The 21,102-nt window shown below is 44.9% G+C and overlaps 1 protein-coding gene across 2 annotated transcripts in view; it reads right to left on the bottom strand.

The window, feature by feature from the left end:
- Positions 1 to 3,689: 3,689 nt before the first annotated feature.
- Positions 3,690 to 21,102, bottom strand: part of STAC3 (SH3 and cysteine rich domain 3) — a 163,056-nt gene continuing 145,643 nt past the window's right edge. For both annotated transcript variants that reach the window (XM_069230787.1, XM_069230786.1), the window contains exon 11: positions 3,690 to 10,637. In XM_069230787.1, coding sequence (XP_069086888.1) covers positions 10,536 to 10,637 — 102 coding nt within the window. In that variant the 3' untranslated portion in view covers positions 3,690 to 10,535. The remainder of the gene's footprint in view (positions 10,638 to 21,102) is intronic.

Here is a 21,102-nt window from a genome sequence, read left to right on the forward strand (position 1 = left end):
TGTGTGTAATGTTTTACTGCGTAGACCTGTTCAGGAGATTCTCTCTTAATTTTAAAATCATATCAGAAGGTTTCAGTGATTATATAGAAATTGGTGAGAATGGGATTACAGAACAGCTGCACCTGTCTTGAGGACAATAAACACAGCAGCTTCAAGTGACTGCAAAAAGAGATTCAGTACCACCCTTACAAAACTGTCTTCGTATCACCTTTCTTTCTTTACTAATGTTCATAGAGCTCATTGTTCCTCCTCTTCCACTTTGGAATCCCTTGCCATATGTTAACAGATGGCTGACTGCTCATTGCCATACAGATGATGCTCAGTGTAGGAAGGTGGATCCCACTGACCATCACAACAAAAGATACCAGATTAATTAGATTTTTTTAAAGTGATTTACTTTGTTACCCACATGCCGGGGATATAGTTATGTAAAATCTCTCACTAATTGGTCATTTCTTATGGTTAAACACCTGTGACAATATAGCATGGTCCATACTGTCTGAATTAATATATGTACAAACTATACAGTTATAAACGCATCTTTCAATGGGAATATTGTCTCCCATGCTCAGAATACCAAATGCAGTGTGCAGCTTCCATTTTTTTCTAACAGTCATAATGTGCTAAAACTTTCAGCGTATATTATATAATGGTGGTATGTTTGGTGGGTTAATACATTTTTATATTTACAATTGAAGTTTCTAGTACTTTTAATACAATGCATGAACTGTGCTTTGTTCTTGGTCACAAGGTTAATGTGCCTAGTATGGAGTGCCTTGGAGATACCCAACCAAGAGAAAGGATGCCCTCAGCCTGCCCGAGAACTTATATAACAGACTCTCTACAAAGAATCAGTTCACCTTGGGTACACAGTCCTTTACTAGAGGAAACACAACACATATTAAAATACCAGAATAGGACGCACACTCCAACAAGCGTTCTGACATTTTGTTAACTGCACCACTATGAATGCCAAATTTGCCAAAACTAGTGCCTTGCTCAAGAAACCTGAGTACAAACAAGGTCCACTAGTGATGAATTAATTAACAGCACTGAAAAAAACATAATTGGAAAAGTCAATAGGTCTTGCCTATGCAAGAGCTATTGGCTTTACCAGTGTGTTTTAGCCAATGCTGTACACCAGTGTGGCTGCTGTTCAGCATGACTAAAGGTTAGTGGCACAGAGGGTGGTGGAGTGGTGCAGAGTAGAGTGGCGTGGCATAGAGTGGAGTATTTATGGTTCTCCAGCACACAGTTATTACACACAACACATTTTCAATTGAAATTACTATTACATTTGCACAGACATACAGTTTTACTAATAAAACTATACAGTGCACAGATGAAAATGTGTGGAAATTGCATTACCTAGTATAATGATTTGTTTTGATCATATTAAAGTATTTGTTTCCAGCACACAGAAATAACAAAAAATGTGCTTAATTTGTGTTCCTCATTCTGATATATTTTGAAATATTTACACAGTTCATTTAAATGCTGTAGTGTGCTAGAAAAAAGCTATTTCCTATCCCCAGTATCCAGGAAGATTGTTACATAAATCCTCTCACTTTAAAGGTAGAGAAAGAAAAGTAACAAAGTAACAAGTGCCCTTGGAGGACAGTGCCTGACATTTGACCTTGGTCTTTGAATGCAGAGCACATGTGATGAGATAAGAACAAGATTTACAGTCCTGTTTACAGAAAGGGAGCACTTGGAAGGATACAGTAAATAAGGTTTGGGCAAGGGAAGGTAAAAACTAAAGCTGGACAGCATAAAGCAAATAAAGCCAGCAAATGGAAAGCAAGAAAATGTGAGTTACAAACTACAAATCCAACGGCAAGCAACAGGCATCATGCATTCCTAGGTCAGCTTTCTGAATCTCCCGAAGATGTCTTTAGCAAACCACACAGCTGCTCTGTCTAGTAGACTGCAACTGAGGACCACTTCCGTCTGAACAGGAGATAAAAACTATCTTTTTATCATTCACCTGACAGCACAGAGTGAGATACTTCCCACACACAAGAAAAAGGTTTGGAATTGTCCGCCAGCCTTCTGTCTTTGCCAATGTTTTTTTTCTTTATGGCCACTGTGTTTGCAAAGGCTTAATGCTGGAAAAGCTCCTGGGCCCACACCAAAATGTTTTGTTCTCAAAAAGCACACATTGGCCCTCATTATGACTTTCGGGGTCTTCCATGAAGACCGCAAAAGCTGCAGGCGCCAGGAGACCGCCAGTGCAGGCCGCCCGCCATATCATGGGTACTGCTGGATTTCCGCCACACTTTGGGCAGAAATCTGGCAGTAGTCGTGCTGGCAGGCAGAGTACTCTGGCAGTTCGATAACCAGCCCGCCCGCCAGTAGGACACCGCCCGCTGTGGCTGGAGGGGGAAGGTGGGTCTAGTTCTTGCTGGGGGGGGGAGCCGTCTACCAGTGTCAGGGAAGGAATTCCCTGTCACCATTAGCCCTTCCGCCATGATTTTCGTGGCAGTGCTACAGCCGCAGGAACCATGTTGTAAGGCTGTCTCCTAGTACCGCCAGCAGTCTTCCGTGGACCGCCGGGTCAGAGATAATTATCTCCAGTCCGGCGGTTCTGACTACCATGGCGGTATGAGTGGAGATGTAGCAGGTTGGCAGAGGCCAACCCGCCACATTCATAATGTGGCGGTCTTCACTACCGGCCTGTTGGCAGTGGGACCGCCAGGGTCAAAATGACCCCATAGTGTTCCCAAGTACTTAAGGGAACTACTTTGTGTGTGGGTGTGCTCCTGGTGAAAGGGAAGAATGCCACTACTTATAGTGAAGTTGGCCATTGGCTGCAGTGGGCTGACTCCCTGCATCTTGCAGTATGCTTTTAGAGGTAAAAAAAAGAGAACAACCCAAAAATAGACCACTGGATGAAGAGGCCTTCCTGAAATTCCCTATAACTATAAGTAAGTATATTATACATATAATTTTAGTAACATCAAACTCCCAAGCATTCTATTTTGTGTTCAAGGAGCAGAAAACAAGCAGTGTACTGCTTAAAGCAACATGAAGAAGGGAATACTGTTGGAAGATTGCGGACTGATCCCACTCTTCCAAGATGCCTTGATATGGATGCCAGGCGAAAAAACGTTGTAGAAATTAGTAAGCAGATGGAGACAGTGGGCGCTAAGACTGAAATGCTGTTCACCACAGAGCTACTGCCAAGACAGAAGATAAGATATATTTTTGGGGTGAAGGTAGCCGAAAGAGCATGCTATTAGTTGCAGGAGAAATCTGGCATGGTTAGAGCAGGGTCCATTGGACAAAGTGTGGGGCGTCAAAATTCTTTGGTTTGACATTCTCTTCCTTTCGATTTCTTCTTCTGCCCAAATGGAGGTGGCCTTGCGCTGATGTTAGAAGCAGACATGGAGGTTGCCGCCAGATTTGGGGGTGTCACAAAGGGACAGAGAATGAGGACAGACTGTGATAAGGACCCTTAATTTGGTTTTGGGGTTAGCCGTGTCAATTCAACTTTGAATATTTGCCACTTCCCCCAACTCGTATACCAATCTGAGGACTTCTAATGAACAAGAGGCCTATAAGTTTAGTCCATTTTTTAATATTGAGCAGTCCTATATTCATTTGGGTCTAGGATTGTATTCATTGTATTGATTATGTGTAACATTTTCAAGAAGAAGATATTCACACAAAAAAGCAACCAATGCACATGGGGTTTTAACGTTATTCAGAATTTATTTGTCAAAAAGAAATTATCTGAGAAGGCAAGTACATCACTTAAGATTTATTTGGCATCATGGCTCGGCCACATCCAGATAAAGCAATTTAATATCTTCCCTCGCCCCATTCTGACTGTCCTCCCTAATACCATCAACCTCCGTAAGCAACTTTCCCTATCAATGAGAAAGGTTGTCACAGTTGAGGGACTTAAAACAAAAGAGATATTAAAATATCAACAAAAACACAGAAGGTCAGATAAAATACAATACGTTGAGATTTCCTTCAGGCATCTGCTATTCTTCAGTTACCACCAGCAGAAATCAGTCACAATTCCTCCCAGTAGTCTGCAGAGAAAGCAGATCAGCACCAGGAAAAATCCCTAACCTAGATTGTAAAAAATAAATGTGTAAACATTCTTCACCCACTTGTACGTTCAATATTTTCTTTCAACGTCAAAAAGTAGCTATTCCCGGTCCAGAGGCTGCAGCTACTCAGACTTTAAACACAGCTAAACACCACAGTGTTTATCTGTGCTTAAATTCACATCCGCACATTCCTTAAACCTCCAAAGTGCCTCGTCACGCACACGACCAGTTTCTGTTTAAACAAGCCTCCATTTTAAAAGAAATTCTGAAACAGAAACGTGACATGTGACCACAGACAACCATTGCTGGGACAAGGGCCTCCTCACAACATTCAAGCCACCGCAAAGCCACATGCATTACACCCCAACAAAACCTTACCCAAAAGCCGGGACAAGTTGTCACTTCTCAAAGCTGCAAACCACATTTTAGTTGCCAAGATATTATGCGGTTAAAATAAAGAGTCTCAATGCCCACTCAGAGTCCAATAACTTAGAGACCTAAAGGCAATGCTCAGAGAAGGAAAGATGAGCTCTGGGCACACCCACAGTAGTTTGTATATCACCCGTGATTCTCTGCGTGTGGGTGACCTGAGTTCATCACTTGGTTGGGTGCCATTTTTGATTAAGGGCAAGGGCACCAGCACATTTGGCTGTATGCAGGAAAGTAAGTTTTCCTTTTTAAAAAAAAAATATTATGGACTACTGTTGGTCTACTGGCTCCACCAGGAAGGGATGGAAAGCATTTTAGGAGGAAATTTGTGATACCAACCACAACTCAGAGAGTAGGAAGAGTGAACAAGTACTTCTGTGATACAGAGCAGCAAATAATTTCAAAGTTATTAAAAGTAAAAAAGAAAAAGAAAGAGCAGAGAAGCTATTATATTAAATAAACATTTTAGAATCATATTTAATACACAGTTCAAAATCATATTTAAAACGCAGCTGAAAAGAAAGATTTCTCGTGATCCTTAGCCCCATTTGGATGCAGCCCATCATTTGAAATTTTCAGCTGCCCCCATTTATTTAAACAGTGCAGCAACAAGGTACATGGCGAATAAGTGGGTATGCTTTTTTCACACAGCAGCTCAAAGTTTTCTATGTTTTGCTTGCAACCACGAAAGCAAAAACATGGGCATTATCCAGTGAAAATAAACTCACGCTTTGCTTGGGTTTGTGCCTGGATTTTGAGGCGAAATCCCTGGAGAAAATTCCACATGAAGTGGGCGGTGGGCATTTGTACTACAATTGTACATTACGGGACAGGAGCCAATCTTTCTAGTCATGAGGTGGATCCAATCATATCAAAGATTTAAGGAATGGCCACCAAGGGTAGATAAGGAGCATTGGAGTCTTTAGAGTATAACAGAGGGAATCCGAGAAGGCAACAGTGGCTCAGTTGAAGGTAGTGAGTTTGTAAAACAAGAACATGTTTAAGGAAAGGGGGTCATCTAGACATTAGGGTAAGAAGCCCTGTATTGGGGTTGGAGGCTCAGATGCTCCAGAGATCATGTATAGGATCAATGATGAAAGAAATGTTTCAGGATCGATGGAGAAAGAAACAATTTGGTGCTAGCAGTTGTCCTTCAGAGTGCCGGGGTAGCAAAGGAATGTCACCACTTGGCATGTTTTTTCGTAGACCGTGGTCCTCTATAGACTACTCCCTCTTGAGCTGACTTTCTGAAATCTTCTGTACACCATGCACTGAAAAGGATCCAGGCTCAGAAGAAAATGAAAAATACTGGGGATTAAACAAAACTTTCCTAAAAAAAAAAAGCAAGAAAAATTGTGCCTCTCTGCCTGACTTGTGGAAAAAAAGAAAAAGAATCAATTTATTCACAGGGTGAGGCACAAAGCAGTCTTCGGTATTTTGTAGTGAGGCACAGAAGACATCACTGCAGGGCACAAGACAAAAACCATTAAATGGCATTTATTTTCTATGGGCACCTCAAGCCAGAGGAAAAGCATTTTATAAATTGAACTAAAGGAGATAGGCAATAGTTCTGCACTCAAATGTTAGCAAGTACTTGGCCCTTCTGCATGCGGGAGTGGCTTATGGCAACCTTTTGTAACTAAATCCAAACGGCCTCTGAACATTTGCTTACGGTTGCAAGAAAAGGGTTAAAAATGGAGAACCGACACCGTGGGGCTCATTATGAGTTTGGTGGACGGTTTACACCATCCGCCTAACTTCCAACTAGGAGGTTGCCGCCATACAGGCTACCTCCCCGCTGCCCAATTAACAGTTTCGCACCAGGTCAGCTGGCGGAAACCTGAGTTTCTGCTCGCTGGCCTAGCGGGAAACAGCCTACAGTATTGTCTCCTGCTACTAATCGAGCCTGCGGCAATGCTGTAGAACACAGGGTGCACTAGCACCCGTGCAATGTTTTCTGTCTGCAAAGCAGACAGTGAACATTGAGATGGTGCTGGCCAGGGGGGCTCTTGCACTGCCCATGCCAAGTGCATGGGCAGTGCAGGGGCCCCGTAGGGCCTCTTGTACCCCTTCTTCGCCAGCATTTTCATGGCAGTGGTATGGCCATGAAACCTCTGGCGGAGAAGGGGGTCGTAGCAGCGCTGCCCTGGCGGATTAGGACCGCCACCACCTCCAGACTGCTGGGATCTCCGATCTTGGGGGAGCTGGCAGTCCGACCACCAAGGTTGTGATGAGGAGCGCATACCACCGCAAAGGCGCCGGTCAGACCGCTATCTGAGAGCTTGGCGGTCTGGTGACCGCCAGGCTCGTAATGAGGCAGTGTGGGTTGATTCAGTTTTTGCGCAAAACTGCCAACCAGAAAGACATGATCTTCTTTTGTCTGCTACGAAAGTGGCTATTTGGATGAACTAAAAAAGTTCTGTCTCGTTCGTCCATCTGTTTAAATATCGGCCAACATAGATTACTAGTATTTCCCTTTGAATGTGAAACTATTTGAGTGCTACAACAAAACAAAAAAGTGCCTTAGATAAGAAACATTTAACAGGATAATCTGTACACCAAAGAACCTGCAGCCTCTATTGAAAGGTTTCCCCACCAGAAACAAGGCATGTACAAAATTCTGAAAAAGAAAATAAAAGCTTGCCCCTTAAACCACGATACTATAGACATATGTCACCATCCTTCAGAAGGACTTCAGTGGTTTCTTCCCCTTTACGTTTCCATAGTGGTAAACTGGTAAGGAACTTTAATGTCAGAACCTCAGCATGTACGCTCACTATGAGACAGTGAAAAAGGCAACTTTGCACAGTGAAACTCTCTAGAAATGCCATCTAGTCGAAGGCCGTGAATAGTTGTAGGTGGACGACCAGTATTGCTGTATAAAGCGAGCCGGCTCACAACTCGTAAACATTGAAGGAGTGCCACTCTTGTACCACTTTTAATTTTATGGGGTAACATGATGTGACCTGAAGGTATTTTTAGTGCGCCCAGGAGCAATAGTATCCAAGGAGATAGTTCAAGTGCTGATTCCCTCTTAAGAAATCCTGTGACGCAAATATGGGGCTTCCACCACATGTTGGAGGAGCTGTTGAAAAGTAGGTCGAAGGAAAGTAACAACGCTGGCATGCTTCACATTAGCTGGAGTAAACTATTTCCACAAGCAATGTTGTTCCCGATATTGACTCTACAAAGGTAGTTAAAGCAAAAAACATCAATGGAACTCTTGCCACGTTCACAAGAAAAAAATATATTTTATCCAGACTTTAAACCCTTATAGTGAATGAAAGGGGTCTTTTTGGAAGGCTCTGGGAGACTGACACGCATAAAAATGCAAGCGTTTGAAAAACACAGCACGATTTTAAGGTAGAGGCAGAAAATGGCCTCCGATTATGCAGTGATCATAGGGCAAAACAAGCATTTGCAGTGGGTCTGGCTTTTGATCGAGTTAGAGCTATTAACACTGTAAATTCCTAACTAGACTTTTCTTGCCACATAAACTGAAAATGAAAAGTAAAACAGTTGACATATGCAAGGCGATTCAAAGCGCCATGGCCGCCATGAGCATGAGCGCAAAGGAGAGACACAAAAAGAAAAAGATGTTTGCTCGCAGTTAAACGGATAAGCAATCGTGCAATAATCCATGTAACAGGGGCGGTCTGCAAAGCGGTAACAAAACTACCGCAAGGAGGGACAAACATAAAGCATTTACCAATATTGCTAAAGGATTTTTGAAAGGCATGCCTACGAACGAGTGAAAAAGATGGAAGTGGGGTGGGCGTGGTTAAATGTCCACCATACTTACAACAGGTCAAAGCGCTTGTGTGCTCAACTAAAAAAGGGGAAACTGTTCTTTAGTAAATCTTTGCAAGTGGACAGTCTTTTCTCTGATCCAACCAAAAGCCCACCAAAATCCTGCTCAAATTTCTTGATTGAAAAGCACCTATCTAAGCTGTTCAATAACATTTCAGATTTTGACATTCCTTTCGCATGCAGTGACACATAGGAAGCACATGGATTCCTTACATGGGACTCTATATAGGATTTTACCACCCTTATCTTCAAGCCTTTAAAACAACGTAGTGAAAAAGAGGGTCTTCAAAAAACAAATATTACAATTCTGGGAAAAGGTTTTAAAATGAGCGCAGTCAGAGACCTACCGGAGTTGAAATTTCAAAAACCCATATGTTGAGTAGAATTTTCAAGAAACTTTTTTGGCAATAAAGAACAGCAAATAGGTGCCCTCCTAGACTGGCACCCTGCATTATTCGTGATCCTCGCTAAGAGGCAGAACATGAGTCCTTGCTGGTAAGCCACGCTGCTGGGAAGGGCTTCTTCCATTAGTTACTCAACAACTACTACAAATATGTGGGAGAAATGAAAGGTTCTCCGCAGTATGACTCTCGGTTTTTGTTAAAGACATTGCTGTATGATCTGCCTTGACAAGAGGAGCAATGTTAATAGCACAAGAAGCTCTACAACAATTCACAGTAATTCTTGCATGAAAATATGAGGTCGGTCTAAGAAATGACAACTGCAAAGCTGTGCACTTATTGATGCACCATCCACTCATGTATACTAAATATATTCTTTTGGGCCCCCATCTTGGCCCTTGTGCGATCTACAACTCCTCAATAAATATATTTACAAATGCATCCCAAATATCTCTTTTTGTAGTAGCTCATAATATATTCTTCCATTTACACAGGGCAGACACATTGAGGAACTAACACCAGAATGCACAGTATTACAAGACAATGAAATGGGGTTTGAACTCTTCACTACCTAGGTTCAGAGCCTAGTCCCTTATCTACATAAACCTATTTCTAAACCTAAATTAGTCAGCAGCGGCTGGTGTACTTAAAGTACCACGCTCTCCTACTATGAATCTGTGAGGTTCCTTTCAAAGTATGTACAGAGTTGGATAGACTAGAAGGGGGAAGCGTGTTATATACTGAAGCTTTTAGGCACCTCCAAAAGTGTTCACTTTTCTGATACATTGACTAACTTGATGGATTTGGTCAAGCAGCATGATCACCCAAAGTGAAGAACATTGCAGGTCTATCAGCAAAAGCTGTCCAAGATTGCCCTTGTGAACAAAATAAAAATGTCAATAGAACGTTTTCTGAAAGTGGCCTTCCTTTGCGCGATAAGACACCCTCCAACCCAAAATACCCACTCAGTCTCACCACCACTCATTACTCAAACAACGCAGTTCTATATGATTTTGACTTGTGGGATTTTTCTTCCTAAAAACCTTTTTGTGATGGGTGTGTCGAGCATGTATTTAGAACGAAACGGGCACCAAAACAGGAATTGTGTGTCATAAATAAGAAGAAAGCAGATGATTACAGTTTCCCAAACTCTCCCTGTAATTTGTACAAAACCTTTGTTGTGAGAGTGAAAGTAACAGGTGTGCTATGAAGAAAGCATGCCAGGTATTTTAACCTGCATTCATAAGTCTTTACTTTTACACCCACACCTTGCGAGCCCTTCAGTAGTCTCATCCAGAAGTTGTCTTAAGGCCATGTGTGTGTTGTGAAATCTCTACTTATCCTCCAGAAAACAAGTGGAAGACTCCAACTTAACATACAATTGAAGTTCCACCAAAGGCAGACAGCTGTTTGTGATGAAATAGGGGACCACCTGGGCAAATGAAGTCACTGATGGAGAAACACCAGACCTACATTTCAAAGAGGTTACCCTTTGTTGATATCAACAGATAAGGCCATCTTCATTCTCTGTGAGTGTACTGTGAGACAAAAGTCTCCATTCTATTCAGTAGTTCTAAAATCCAGATCTCGTGCACTATTCAGCAGGGTTGCAGTCGGGACACCGCTGCACAGACTATGATCAGCAGCACAACTTCTCTGTTTCGGTCTTTACTTTTTTACATTTTTATTCTTGTCAGACAAAAGAGGCTCCATGCGAAGTAGATGTCGTTTCACAGGGGACACTTTTCTTCTTCGCAGAAGAGGAATCAGTCACAACTCCCATGCTTTGACACCATTGGGTTTCGAAACCTCCATTCTTCTGCCCAATCCCTCAGAGGATCTCTTGCAGGAAGTCGACAGGGAACAACCCCACTTTACGTCCTGTCAAGACTTTAATATAGCCGTTGACCTCTTCACCTTTCTGGACTACAATCTGTTAAAAAAGATGGGAGAACAGGTCACTCAACTACAATCATACCTTAAAGCGCTATAGCACTTACCTATTCCTGAGCCAAACATGAACATGTAACATGAAAAATACCTACTTGCCATTTCCAGAAATCCCCCAAGTCCAAGTTTTCTTAACAAGTAGTAACATGTATGTCCTACCTTTACAGACTTCAACTTCCTTTATTTCACCTCAACTCTGACGAGGTGTGGTGTTAAAGATTGCAAATGTGAAGGTTGACTATCACCTTGATGAAGTTTAGGATGACTACAACCTTCAGCAGGTCATTTGTTGCGGGCAGGTTTTTTGGAACAGGGGGTTCCGATTAGTTGCACCAATTTCAGGTAACTTGATAATTACCATAACTACCATTTTGTTTTTGGAGGAAAAGCTCTCAGTGTGAACAAAGATGTCACCCAAAAGAGAGTTCTGCTTCCCGAGGGAAATTGCCTCATTTCACACTAATGTCTTCTTTTAGAATACATGTTGTTATAATCATGACTTCTCCAGAAAACTACTCGTGGCATCACCTGGAAAAACACGGTTCCTCAATTCAATAGGGACAAATAACTGCACACTAACTGTACAAGATGATGTTTATGTCACAGGAAACACCCCACATCAAACCCATAGGACCCCGACAATGCAAGTGTTTTGATGTGGAATTTACAGCCCCAGTTTTAAATTAACACACCAAATGCATCACAGAATTCTTGGTTAAGCCACAATCTAGTCACGTAACATGTCTCCCTCATACTAATAAAGAATACTAAGAAACAACTCATTAGGTATATGTACAATGAAGAATTTGAATGTAACTAAGCATAGAATATTACAATTTAGTGTATGCCGCAACTAGAGCATGAAGAAACAATCAATTCAACAACCTTGAAGCAACCTGGCTCTTTTGCCTCGTTCTTTCGTTTCACAACTCTGTTCCCTTCGGTTGATCATACTGTCACCAATGTACTCTATCTCTCTACTCACATTTCATCACTCACCATTCTCGAACTCCACTGCGTTACCAAACCCTGTCCAGTCCTTCTTAACTTGATCCGCATACAATCTCACGTTTGTTTCTTTCCACATCTTCTGATCCATGAAGGACACACAACAGTGTCTAGCTTCCTTTTGCACAACAACGCAGACAGACATTCCCCAGTAACAAAGTGTGAAGTTTAATATTTTTTCCAAACCACATTCTTCGCCCAAATCAAGTACACACATTCTCCCAACACTAAAATCTCAACACAAATCCATTTTCCCTTGGGAAATGCCACCTTGTTTTATCATGTTCTTTTAAAAATGTTGCCATTACCTGGCAGGTTGGGGTACGGTGGAGGTGCCTTTTGCTTGCGGGGAGGCTGAGATGGGAACGAGAAATATGATAACTGTGCGTTGTCTGGCTTGTAATGTCCGTGGGCTGAATGATGGGCGAAAGGCGCGCCTTATGTCTGCGTATGTTAAACGCCATGAAATTGATATCTGTATGCTGCAGGAGGCACATTTTGTAACTTCTACGCAGGGCAGGCTGGATCAGTGAATATCACTGTTCGGTGTTTTCGCACTATGCCCGTGGTGTGGCGATATTGCTGCATAAAGGGTTGCAGTGGCGCACTCAGAAGATAGTTGCTGATCCTAATGACAGATACGTCATACTGAGTGGTACATTTTTGGACAGTGCTTCTAGGCCTGTCTCCGTCTATGGTCCTAACACTGATGACCCTGTGTTTTTTCGCGAGTTGTGGCGCCTGGTGGAGTTGCTGGATAATGGCGCGGTAATCTGGGGTGGAGACTTTAACGTGATTCTGGATCCGACAATGGATCGTGAAAGTTTAGCTAGGGTGTAACACGTTTTTTGCGGTGAGGGCTCTGACGTCAGTGATGAATGAGGGTGCTTTGGTGGATCTGTGGAGGGTGAGGCACGGAGCCGCTAGAGAGGGTACCTGTGTTAACTATACTCACAGTAGCTGGTCCCGCAGTGATTGCTGGTTGGGTACAAGGGATGTGGAGCTCTGGATGCGATCCGTGGATCACCTGCCTCGCACTTTATCGGATCACTCGCCGGTTAAGTTAGTGCTGGTGGTGCCCTGTGGGCTGGAGCACATGTTTTTGTGGCGGCTGCCTCAAGGGGCGCTCCGGGACAGGGTGTTTCGTGAGGAGGTCGGCGAGGCCATAGTTCTTTTTTTTTGCTGACAACAGTGGATCTGTGAGTTCGGCCGGCACTTTGTGGGAGGTATTTAAGGTGGTTTCTGGGGAGGTATGCCAGGGGGCGACTCTATAGTGAGGGGGAGATGGCCGGACGTACGCTGGCGAGCATGCCGCATAGGCCATGGGCTAGCAATTATGTTACTGAGATTGACGGCCCCTGGGGTGAATGTGTGGCTGGGATGCGTGGCGCTATGCAGGTTTTCACCCAATGTTTAGCAAATTTATATGCAGAGCTGACAGGGTTGGACGCTGCTGCGGCACAGGCTTACTCCTCTGAGATTGCGTAGTTATGGTTTGATGATGCGCATCGTTCTTATTTCGATGCCCCATTCTCAGTGGAGGAGGTTGCTGCGGTGATTCGCAGTCTGCCTAGCGATAAGTCTGATGGACTGGATGGCTTGACCCCTGCGTTTTACAAGGAGTATTCTGATATTCTTGCTCCTTACCTCCTGGAGGTATATGTGGAGTCACTGGAAGCTGGGATCCTTCCAGCCTCACTCTGTGAGGCCCTGATTGTCACGATACTCAAGCCGGGTAAGGGTCAGTGCTGTTGTGACTCGTATCGCCCGCTTTCTATGATCAACATCGACAATGAAATCTTGGCCAAAATGATTGCGGCACGGTTGCAGCCGCTGCTCCCGAAGCTGGTGATACTGGATCAGTCTGGGTTTGTGCCTGGAAGATCCACATCTCACAATTTGCGTATGTTTTTTGCGGTCGCAGGCTCGATGGAGGTTGACGAGAATGCGGCGGCGGGGTCTTGGGATGCCACTAAGGCTTTCGATTCTTTGGCATGGAAGTATATGTTTGCGCTGCTCGCTAGAGTGGGACTGAGTGCTCGCTGTGTGAAATCGATTGGATTGCTGTATTCGTCCCCTACTGCCAGACTGCATTTAAACGGGAATATTTCAGACCCTTTTCCGGTCACCCCAGGGACTCGTCAGGGGTGCCCTTTGTCCCCGTTACTTTTTGTTGTGGCAATGGAGCCCTTTGCGGCGTGGCTGAGACAGCACCATAATGATAGGGGTCTGCCGTTTCGGCAGCGGCCAATTCTGATATCTATGTATGCTGATGATATTGTGTTGTACGTTCGTGACTCGTGTAAAAGTTTAGATGTTTTGTTGGATGAGGTAGTGCGTTTTGGCACTTTTTCTGGGATTGTGATCAACTGGTCTAAGTCTGTGGTGCTGCCTCTGTCTGCGGGTGTGGCAGATTTCCCTTCCCGGTACTCGATTGAGTGGGCGAGCGGACCGGTTTGTTATCTGGGAGTTTGGTTGAGTTGCGATGTAGAGGCTCTCTGGCTGGCCAATTATGGTAAGGGTATTTCGTGGTTGGAGGAGAAGGTCAAGGCATGGTGCTCGCTTCCGCTCTCGCTGATTGGGCGTATTGCCATTGTGAAAATGGTATTACCTAAATTTCTGTATCTGTTTGTGAACCTCCCTCTTCTACTTCCAGCGAGCTTTCTGAAGCGTCTTCGTTCTGCTCTGGTCCGATTGGTTTGGGCGGGCGGACAGCCTCGTAGTGCCTGGGAGAAGCTGACGCTACCATTTGAGTTGGGTGGCCTAGCTGCCCCGGATCTGGAGCTTTACTATTATTGCGCTGAGGCGCCTTTTACATATTATTGGCTGCGTTCGATTCGGTATTTGCCACATCTTGCGCCTGAGAGTGATGCGGTGTGGCCGGATGGTTTGGCTCGTGCCCTTGGCAGTCCCTCCCGGCCTCGATCACAGGGCGTTGACACTGACGTGCACTACTCGAGCCTGGACAGTGCTTTTGCACCACTCTGGAGTTAGTACACCTTTTGCTCCCTCGCTGCCGGTTCTTGCTGCTGCTGATGTTAGGATGTACCGTGATGTGAGGTTGCGTGACTTTCTTTAAGATTCGAATTTAACTGAATTGGGCAACTGCTTCGTGGATGGTCGACTGATCTCCCCCGGGGATGCGCTTGGGGATGGACGCACCACTGCGCTGCAGCGGATGTATGCACTGCGTGTCTGCGCTATGCTGCGTGCTCGATTCTCTGGACTTTCCGAGACTCCACTGGAATGTCAGGCCCTATAGGTATTGTGCCACGCTCAGTCGCCGCGTAAATTAATTACTAAATTGTATAATTGCATCCAGGAGCGGCGAGGTGAAATTGTAGCGTCTGCTAGGGTGCGATGGGAAGCGGATGTGGGCGAGCCTATTTCTGAGGCGGCGTGGCAGAGATGCTGTACGCATATGAGAGCTTTGTCCCCCAACTATAGGCTACGTCTGATTCATTTCAAGTTTTTGCACCGCCTATATTATACCCCTAGTGGTCTCTGCTCTATGGGCCTGCGTGCGGATGCGTGTTGTGAACGGTGCCGTGCCCCTGGTGCTGGATTCCTGCATCTTGCGTGGGAGTGTGCTAAGGTTTATGCTTTCTGGGTGGAGGTAATGCGCATGATTGCGGAGATGACTGGCTTGGAGCTGCCTATATCCCCCAGCTTAGCGCTGCTTGGGTGTCTGGATGAGGTTTGGCTGACTCATAGAAGGCTGGTGGGCCTGCTCCTATTGCTGGCTAAGCGCAGGGTTGCCATGTGCTGGGGCTGGGGGCGGGCCCCTCGTGGATCCGACTGGCTGCATGATGCCTCCTTTTGTCATGAACAGCTGATGATCTTTTGGGAGTTGACTCCAGAGGATTCCCGACCAAAGGATATCTGGGCTCCGCTGCGCTCCTTTTTGGAGGCCTTGTAGTGAGGCTGCGTCTGTGCTACATGATTGCCCACGTGCTAGGTGACTATCTCCCACTGCTTCTCTCCCACGCTGAGAATTGTGTGAAGATGATAGTGTCACGGTTTCGGGCAGGTCTGATCAGAACTCTGGTTGGGACACCCCTTGAGGTCACCGAATATCCTAAAGAGGTAGTGTACTAGGGCAGAAGAGCAGCTAAAGGCATACACGGAAAGGACAGCTATAGACAGGCACAGGAAACAGGAAAGTAAAAGCAGAGCAACCCTTGTGTGAACAAATAGAAACGGATTACTAGTGGACAAACACGCTGGGGTTGTACACAGAGTAAGGCGCAGAACCTCCCACAGTGACAGGGAATCTCAATGCCTCTGTGCAGTTTGCTCTTACAGATAGTCACCCTGCCAGCCCCATAGAAAGGAGGCAGCAGAAGTGATTCTGTCTCTGGACCCTAGAGCACAAACAAGGATAGTACTTACATACACAGGACACGCTCTTGTGGGTCCAGCTGGAAACACAGTGGCGATTCCTGAGAAAACAGCAATAGCACACTGTCACTGTTAGGCACGAAATACAACGTATAACACTGGACAAGGATGGGGGCTGGAATTGCCTCCTGGAAACCAGGAGCCAACCCCAGTACACAGGAGGACACGTATGCACTGGTGAAGACTGATAGAACACTTACCAGACACAAAGAACCAAGAAGAAACAGAAACAGAAGGGAACAAACAAAGAGGCAGAGGCAAGAACTAGGAACAGGCTCAGGCTGAAGCAAAGGCGGGTCTAGGACCTGAAAACAGGGCGCAAACTTCTGGCTGGGACAGACAGAGACAGGACTGGGAAACTGAGAACAGGCTCTGGCTGGAACAGGCAAGGACAGGACTGGAATACAGGGAGTAGGAAATGAGCAGTAAACAGGACTGGGAAACAGAGAGAAGGTTCAGGCTGAAACAAGGCAGGAGCAGGGCAGAGAAACAGGGAGCAGGCTCTGGAAGAAACTAACAGGTACAAGGCTAAGAGATAGGGAGCAGACTCTGGCTGGAACAATCAGGAGCAGGGCAGAGAAACAGGAAACAGGATCAAGCTGGAACAGAACAGGAACAAAACTGGAACACCATCCGACAAAGGGTCTGTAACACAAAGGAATCGAAGTCCGATGCACGACGGGGAGCTTGAGGAAATGGCTGCTTATAAGCAGTTCCAAGCTGGGCTGCACAGGAGAGGTTTCAGGTGTGTGTGGTTTCGGACACTTGCAAGTCCTGGAGGAGAGGATCCAGTGAAAAGGAGCAACTGGACTTCTCCCATTGAAAACAATTGGAAACAGAATCCGGGTTTTCCTGACTACCAATCTGTGCATTATGGGATTTGCAGTCCCAAGAAGCAAATGTAGTCCTACACAAGTGTACCATGGAGAAAAGAGAAACAAACAGGAGTCAGCAAGGGACTCTAGATAGGTGTTCAAGGTGATTCCCAGGCTTCCGACAGTCCTCTTACAGCGCCCCCTGGAAATGGGACGACAGAGTTGTAACAGATAGTGGCTGTGTGCTTCTGTGTCCTTTCTCTGCCTGCCTTCTGTTTTCTTTTCTTACCTGCTGATTTTGTATTTAGTTTCTAGCCCTACGGACATTTTGTGTGAGGCCCGCGCTTGGACCATGTTTTTGCAATGTACAATTTGCTGAGGCTGGGGGAGTACTAGTGACATTACAGGACTTTTATGCAGTGTACCTGTGCAGAAAATCATCTGTGCCTTTCCTCATAGACTGTGTCCCGGTGACATGGCGGGGACGGAATCCGATATAGCCTTTGTATTCATGATCTGTGGGCTTGTCTTTTGTTGCATTGTTGTATGTTTATTACATAATAATCAATAAACAAATATATAAAAAAAAAAAAAATGTTGCCATTTCCTCCCAGATTGGGACCACTGTCTATAACAATTTCCTCTTGAATGCATTGGCTCCACAACCACAACAGAATCTTCCGTCTTTGTTTTGTTTACTAACTTAACTTCAATTAAAAATAAGCATTTGCAATGCAATGGGTCTCGTGTTTGCTCGAGTTAGAGCTATTAGCGTTGTAAATTCCTAACTGGACTTTTCTAGCGACATAAATTGAAAATGAAAAGTAAAACATTTGACATAAGCAAGTCAATTCAAAGTGCCATCGCGGACATGAGCATGAGCACGAAGGAGAGATACAAAAGGAAAAAGAAGTTTGCTTGCAGTCAAACATATTGGGAAACGCACAATTATCCATGTAACAGGGTCGGTCCCCAGGGCTGTAACAAAACCGCCCGAAGGTGGGTCAAATGTAAAGCATTTACCAATGTCATCAAAGGATTTTTGAAAGGCAAGCCCACAAATGAGTGAAAGTGATGGGTGTGAGGTGGGCGTGGTTAAAAGCCCACATAGATGCCAACACGTCAGAAAAGCAGCACTTGCGCTCTGCTATACTCAACCTAAAAATAGTCCACTATAACAATAGCAAATGTGCCCCATATCGATTTGGTCACTGATATCACCCATACTCTCTGCAATGGAGGTTCAGTATAACATGGATGTACAATGGGCATTTCCATTACCACAAAGTGACTTACTACTGACCATGCATTCCAAGTAATTTCTTATATATCTACGAATATCATTATCCATGATGGATCACTGCCTTTATGGAATAAATTAATTACTTTTTGGCAAAATCTTACACTTCATCTTTCTCTGACAGTGTCAGTCTGGACAAACAGTCTTCATTACTGGTCCATATGCCTTTGGCATATTTTGCCTTTTTATGATTACTCCTGAAGTATAAGTAAACAATGTGCCATGTGTGGTGTTGCCCTTCATACATCTTTGATGGGAAATGTGTCTATCAAGGGCTTATGATCTGTGTGCAATTCAATTTTCAGTCTCTATAAAAATGTACAAAATTGGTGCATGCTCCACCAGCAGAAAAGAGCCCTTTTATCTAGTGCCGAGTAAATCCCTTCAGCGCCCTTTGACATCCTTAAGTTGCAGTAGCACAGAATACAAACCATATGTATAAACATAATAACCCATTGCAGGTTTGTACCTGGAATCAAATGGCTTCAAGAAAGGAGTCATTAGTGTTCACCTTTTTTTACACTGGAAAAATAATCTTCACATCCCTTCAACCACACAAACCATATACTCTTCTTAAGCCACTCGCTCACCTGCTTACTCTGCACCTCTCTGCCCCAGCTTTGTGCTCCTCCCCCTCACAGGATCTATTTAATGGCAACTGCAGCGTAGACACAACAAATGCAAGACAGTCTGCATCTTGACCTCAACCAGCACCAGGAACCATGGTCCTCTCCCCACCTGCCTCCAGCCGCTGCTCACCGCACAGCTACAGAACCACACAGCATGGAGGATTTTTTTCATCTACCTCCTGTAAGTTCTCATGCACCTTCCCACACCCTCATCCCACCATTCCTGTACCAATAACACCAAGCACCCCCCACATTTACACAGACCAACCACCACACACACAGCATGCCACACTTGCATGTGTGCTCCTTAATACCTGATCACTTACCAAACATCAGATAAAGAGGAGACCTAATGCATGAACATGCTCCTGACTTGCTCTTCCTTACTGTGATATGACAGAACACAACCTCAGCATCACTACAGCCACCACACTGGCTATAAGATTGCCAGCGCAAACCCAGAGGTGAAGGTGCTATCATTTTCAAAGGCAACATTAGCTGCATAACCTCCATGGACACACCCACCAACTACATGGAACACCTCATGTTCAAGCTACACATCGCAGGCAACTAACTTCTCCCTGTGTTGAACCCTTGTCCACAGACCTCCAGGATCCCAACCAACTTTGCAAGTGACATCATGAACTTCATCGCAACCTTTATCATAAAATCCAGCACTTTCATCCCTCTTGGAAACCTGAACTTTCATCTGGAAGAAAGCAATGACCCAATCTTGATGGCCCTTGTAGAAAATCTTGGAAACCTCAGTCTCTCCCAGCACAACACCACACCAACCCACACATTGGGGGACACACTGGACCCGATTGTCACCTCCATCAGCAACATCACAGTTGACTAGCCATCATCTATGACCTAGTTAGACCACGCCCTCGTCAGTTTCAGCATTCCCATCTGGCATCACTACCAGGCCACCAAACCTAGAACTGTTCGTCACTGCTGGAAAAAACATCTCAAAAGATGACTGGGTTTATACCCTCTCCACACACCGGTCGAAGTTTACCAGCAGCTTGCCAAAAGTCATCAAGAATTTCAACAGCTGGCTAACCACATGTTTCAAAACGCCAGCATGAACAGCATTAAGTAAATCTTCACCATTATCAAAGATTTCACCGCACCTCCAACAACATCATCCCCTCGCAAGACCTCTGCAACAAAACCTTGGGTCTCAATTCTTCTGTAACAAAATCAGTTGTACATACGACAACTTTGCCCCCCATCACCCTTACAACAGATCATTTCATCATGATCAAAGAACAAAACCTGACGATATTGCCCACCGTCACAGCTAAAAAAATGGCAACACCATGAACTCTATCCACTCGAAGGCGCCATTGACCCCTGCACCCACCACACATTCACCAAAGGACTCCTACCAATAAGCGAAGCACTAACACCCATCCTTAATGCCTGAACCAACTCAGCCACGTTCCTTGACACTCGGATAAATGCCACCATAGCTCCCCTGCTGAAGACAAAAACTGCAGACAGTCACATTGGCCAACTACAGACCTATCCCCTCCTACTATACTCGCCCATGGTCTCAGAGAAGCCAATCAACTGCATATCAGCTACCACCAGTTCCTTGACACCACGCAGTCCGCTTCCAGCCCAACCACAATAAGAGAAACAGCACTCATCACCATCACAGACAATAGCAACATGATTCTCAACAGAGAAGATATGGCAGTTCTTATCTTCCTGGACCGCTCTGCAGCTTTTGACATGTTCTCACACCCCATCCTCATCAGGCATCTGCACAAGACTGGCATCCAAGGACCTGCTCTCTGCTGGATCTGCTCTTTCTTAACAGATACAAGTTGTCGGCCTGGCACCTAACTCCTCTGGAGCCTGAAAGCTCATCTGTGGATTACCTCAAGGTTCATTCCTCAGACCCACCCTATTCAACACATACATAATCCCTCTTGTCCAGCATCATCTCCACACAACAGTAACATCCTCTTCTACACTGATGACGCACAACTCAATCTACCTCTCCAACAAAATCCCCAGCACAAAAAACAAGTTCACCACCTACTTGACCAAAGTTGCTAACTGGATGAAAGCCAGCTGTCTCAAGCTCAACAACGATAAGATAGAAGTAGTGATCTCCTGCAAGAGCACCTCACTTTGGGACGTCAACTGGTGGCCGACAGAACTCAGATCCACACCCATGCCAGGAACCTTGGGATCATCACTGACAGCAAGTTGCACATGACTGCACAAGTCAGCTCCATCACGGCATCCTGCGTCCACACCCTGAAGATGCTGCAGAAA

The sequence above is a fragment of the Pleurodeles waltl genome, chromosome 4_2, assembly GCF_031143425.1.
Source record: "Pleurodeles waltl isolate 20211129_DDA chromosome 4_2, aPleWal1.hap1.20221129, whole genome shotgun sequence".
NCBI classification, from domain to species: Eukaryota; Metazoa; Chordata; class Amphibia; order Caudata; family Salamandridae; genus Pleurodeles; species Pleurodeles waltl.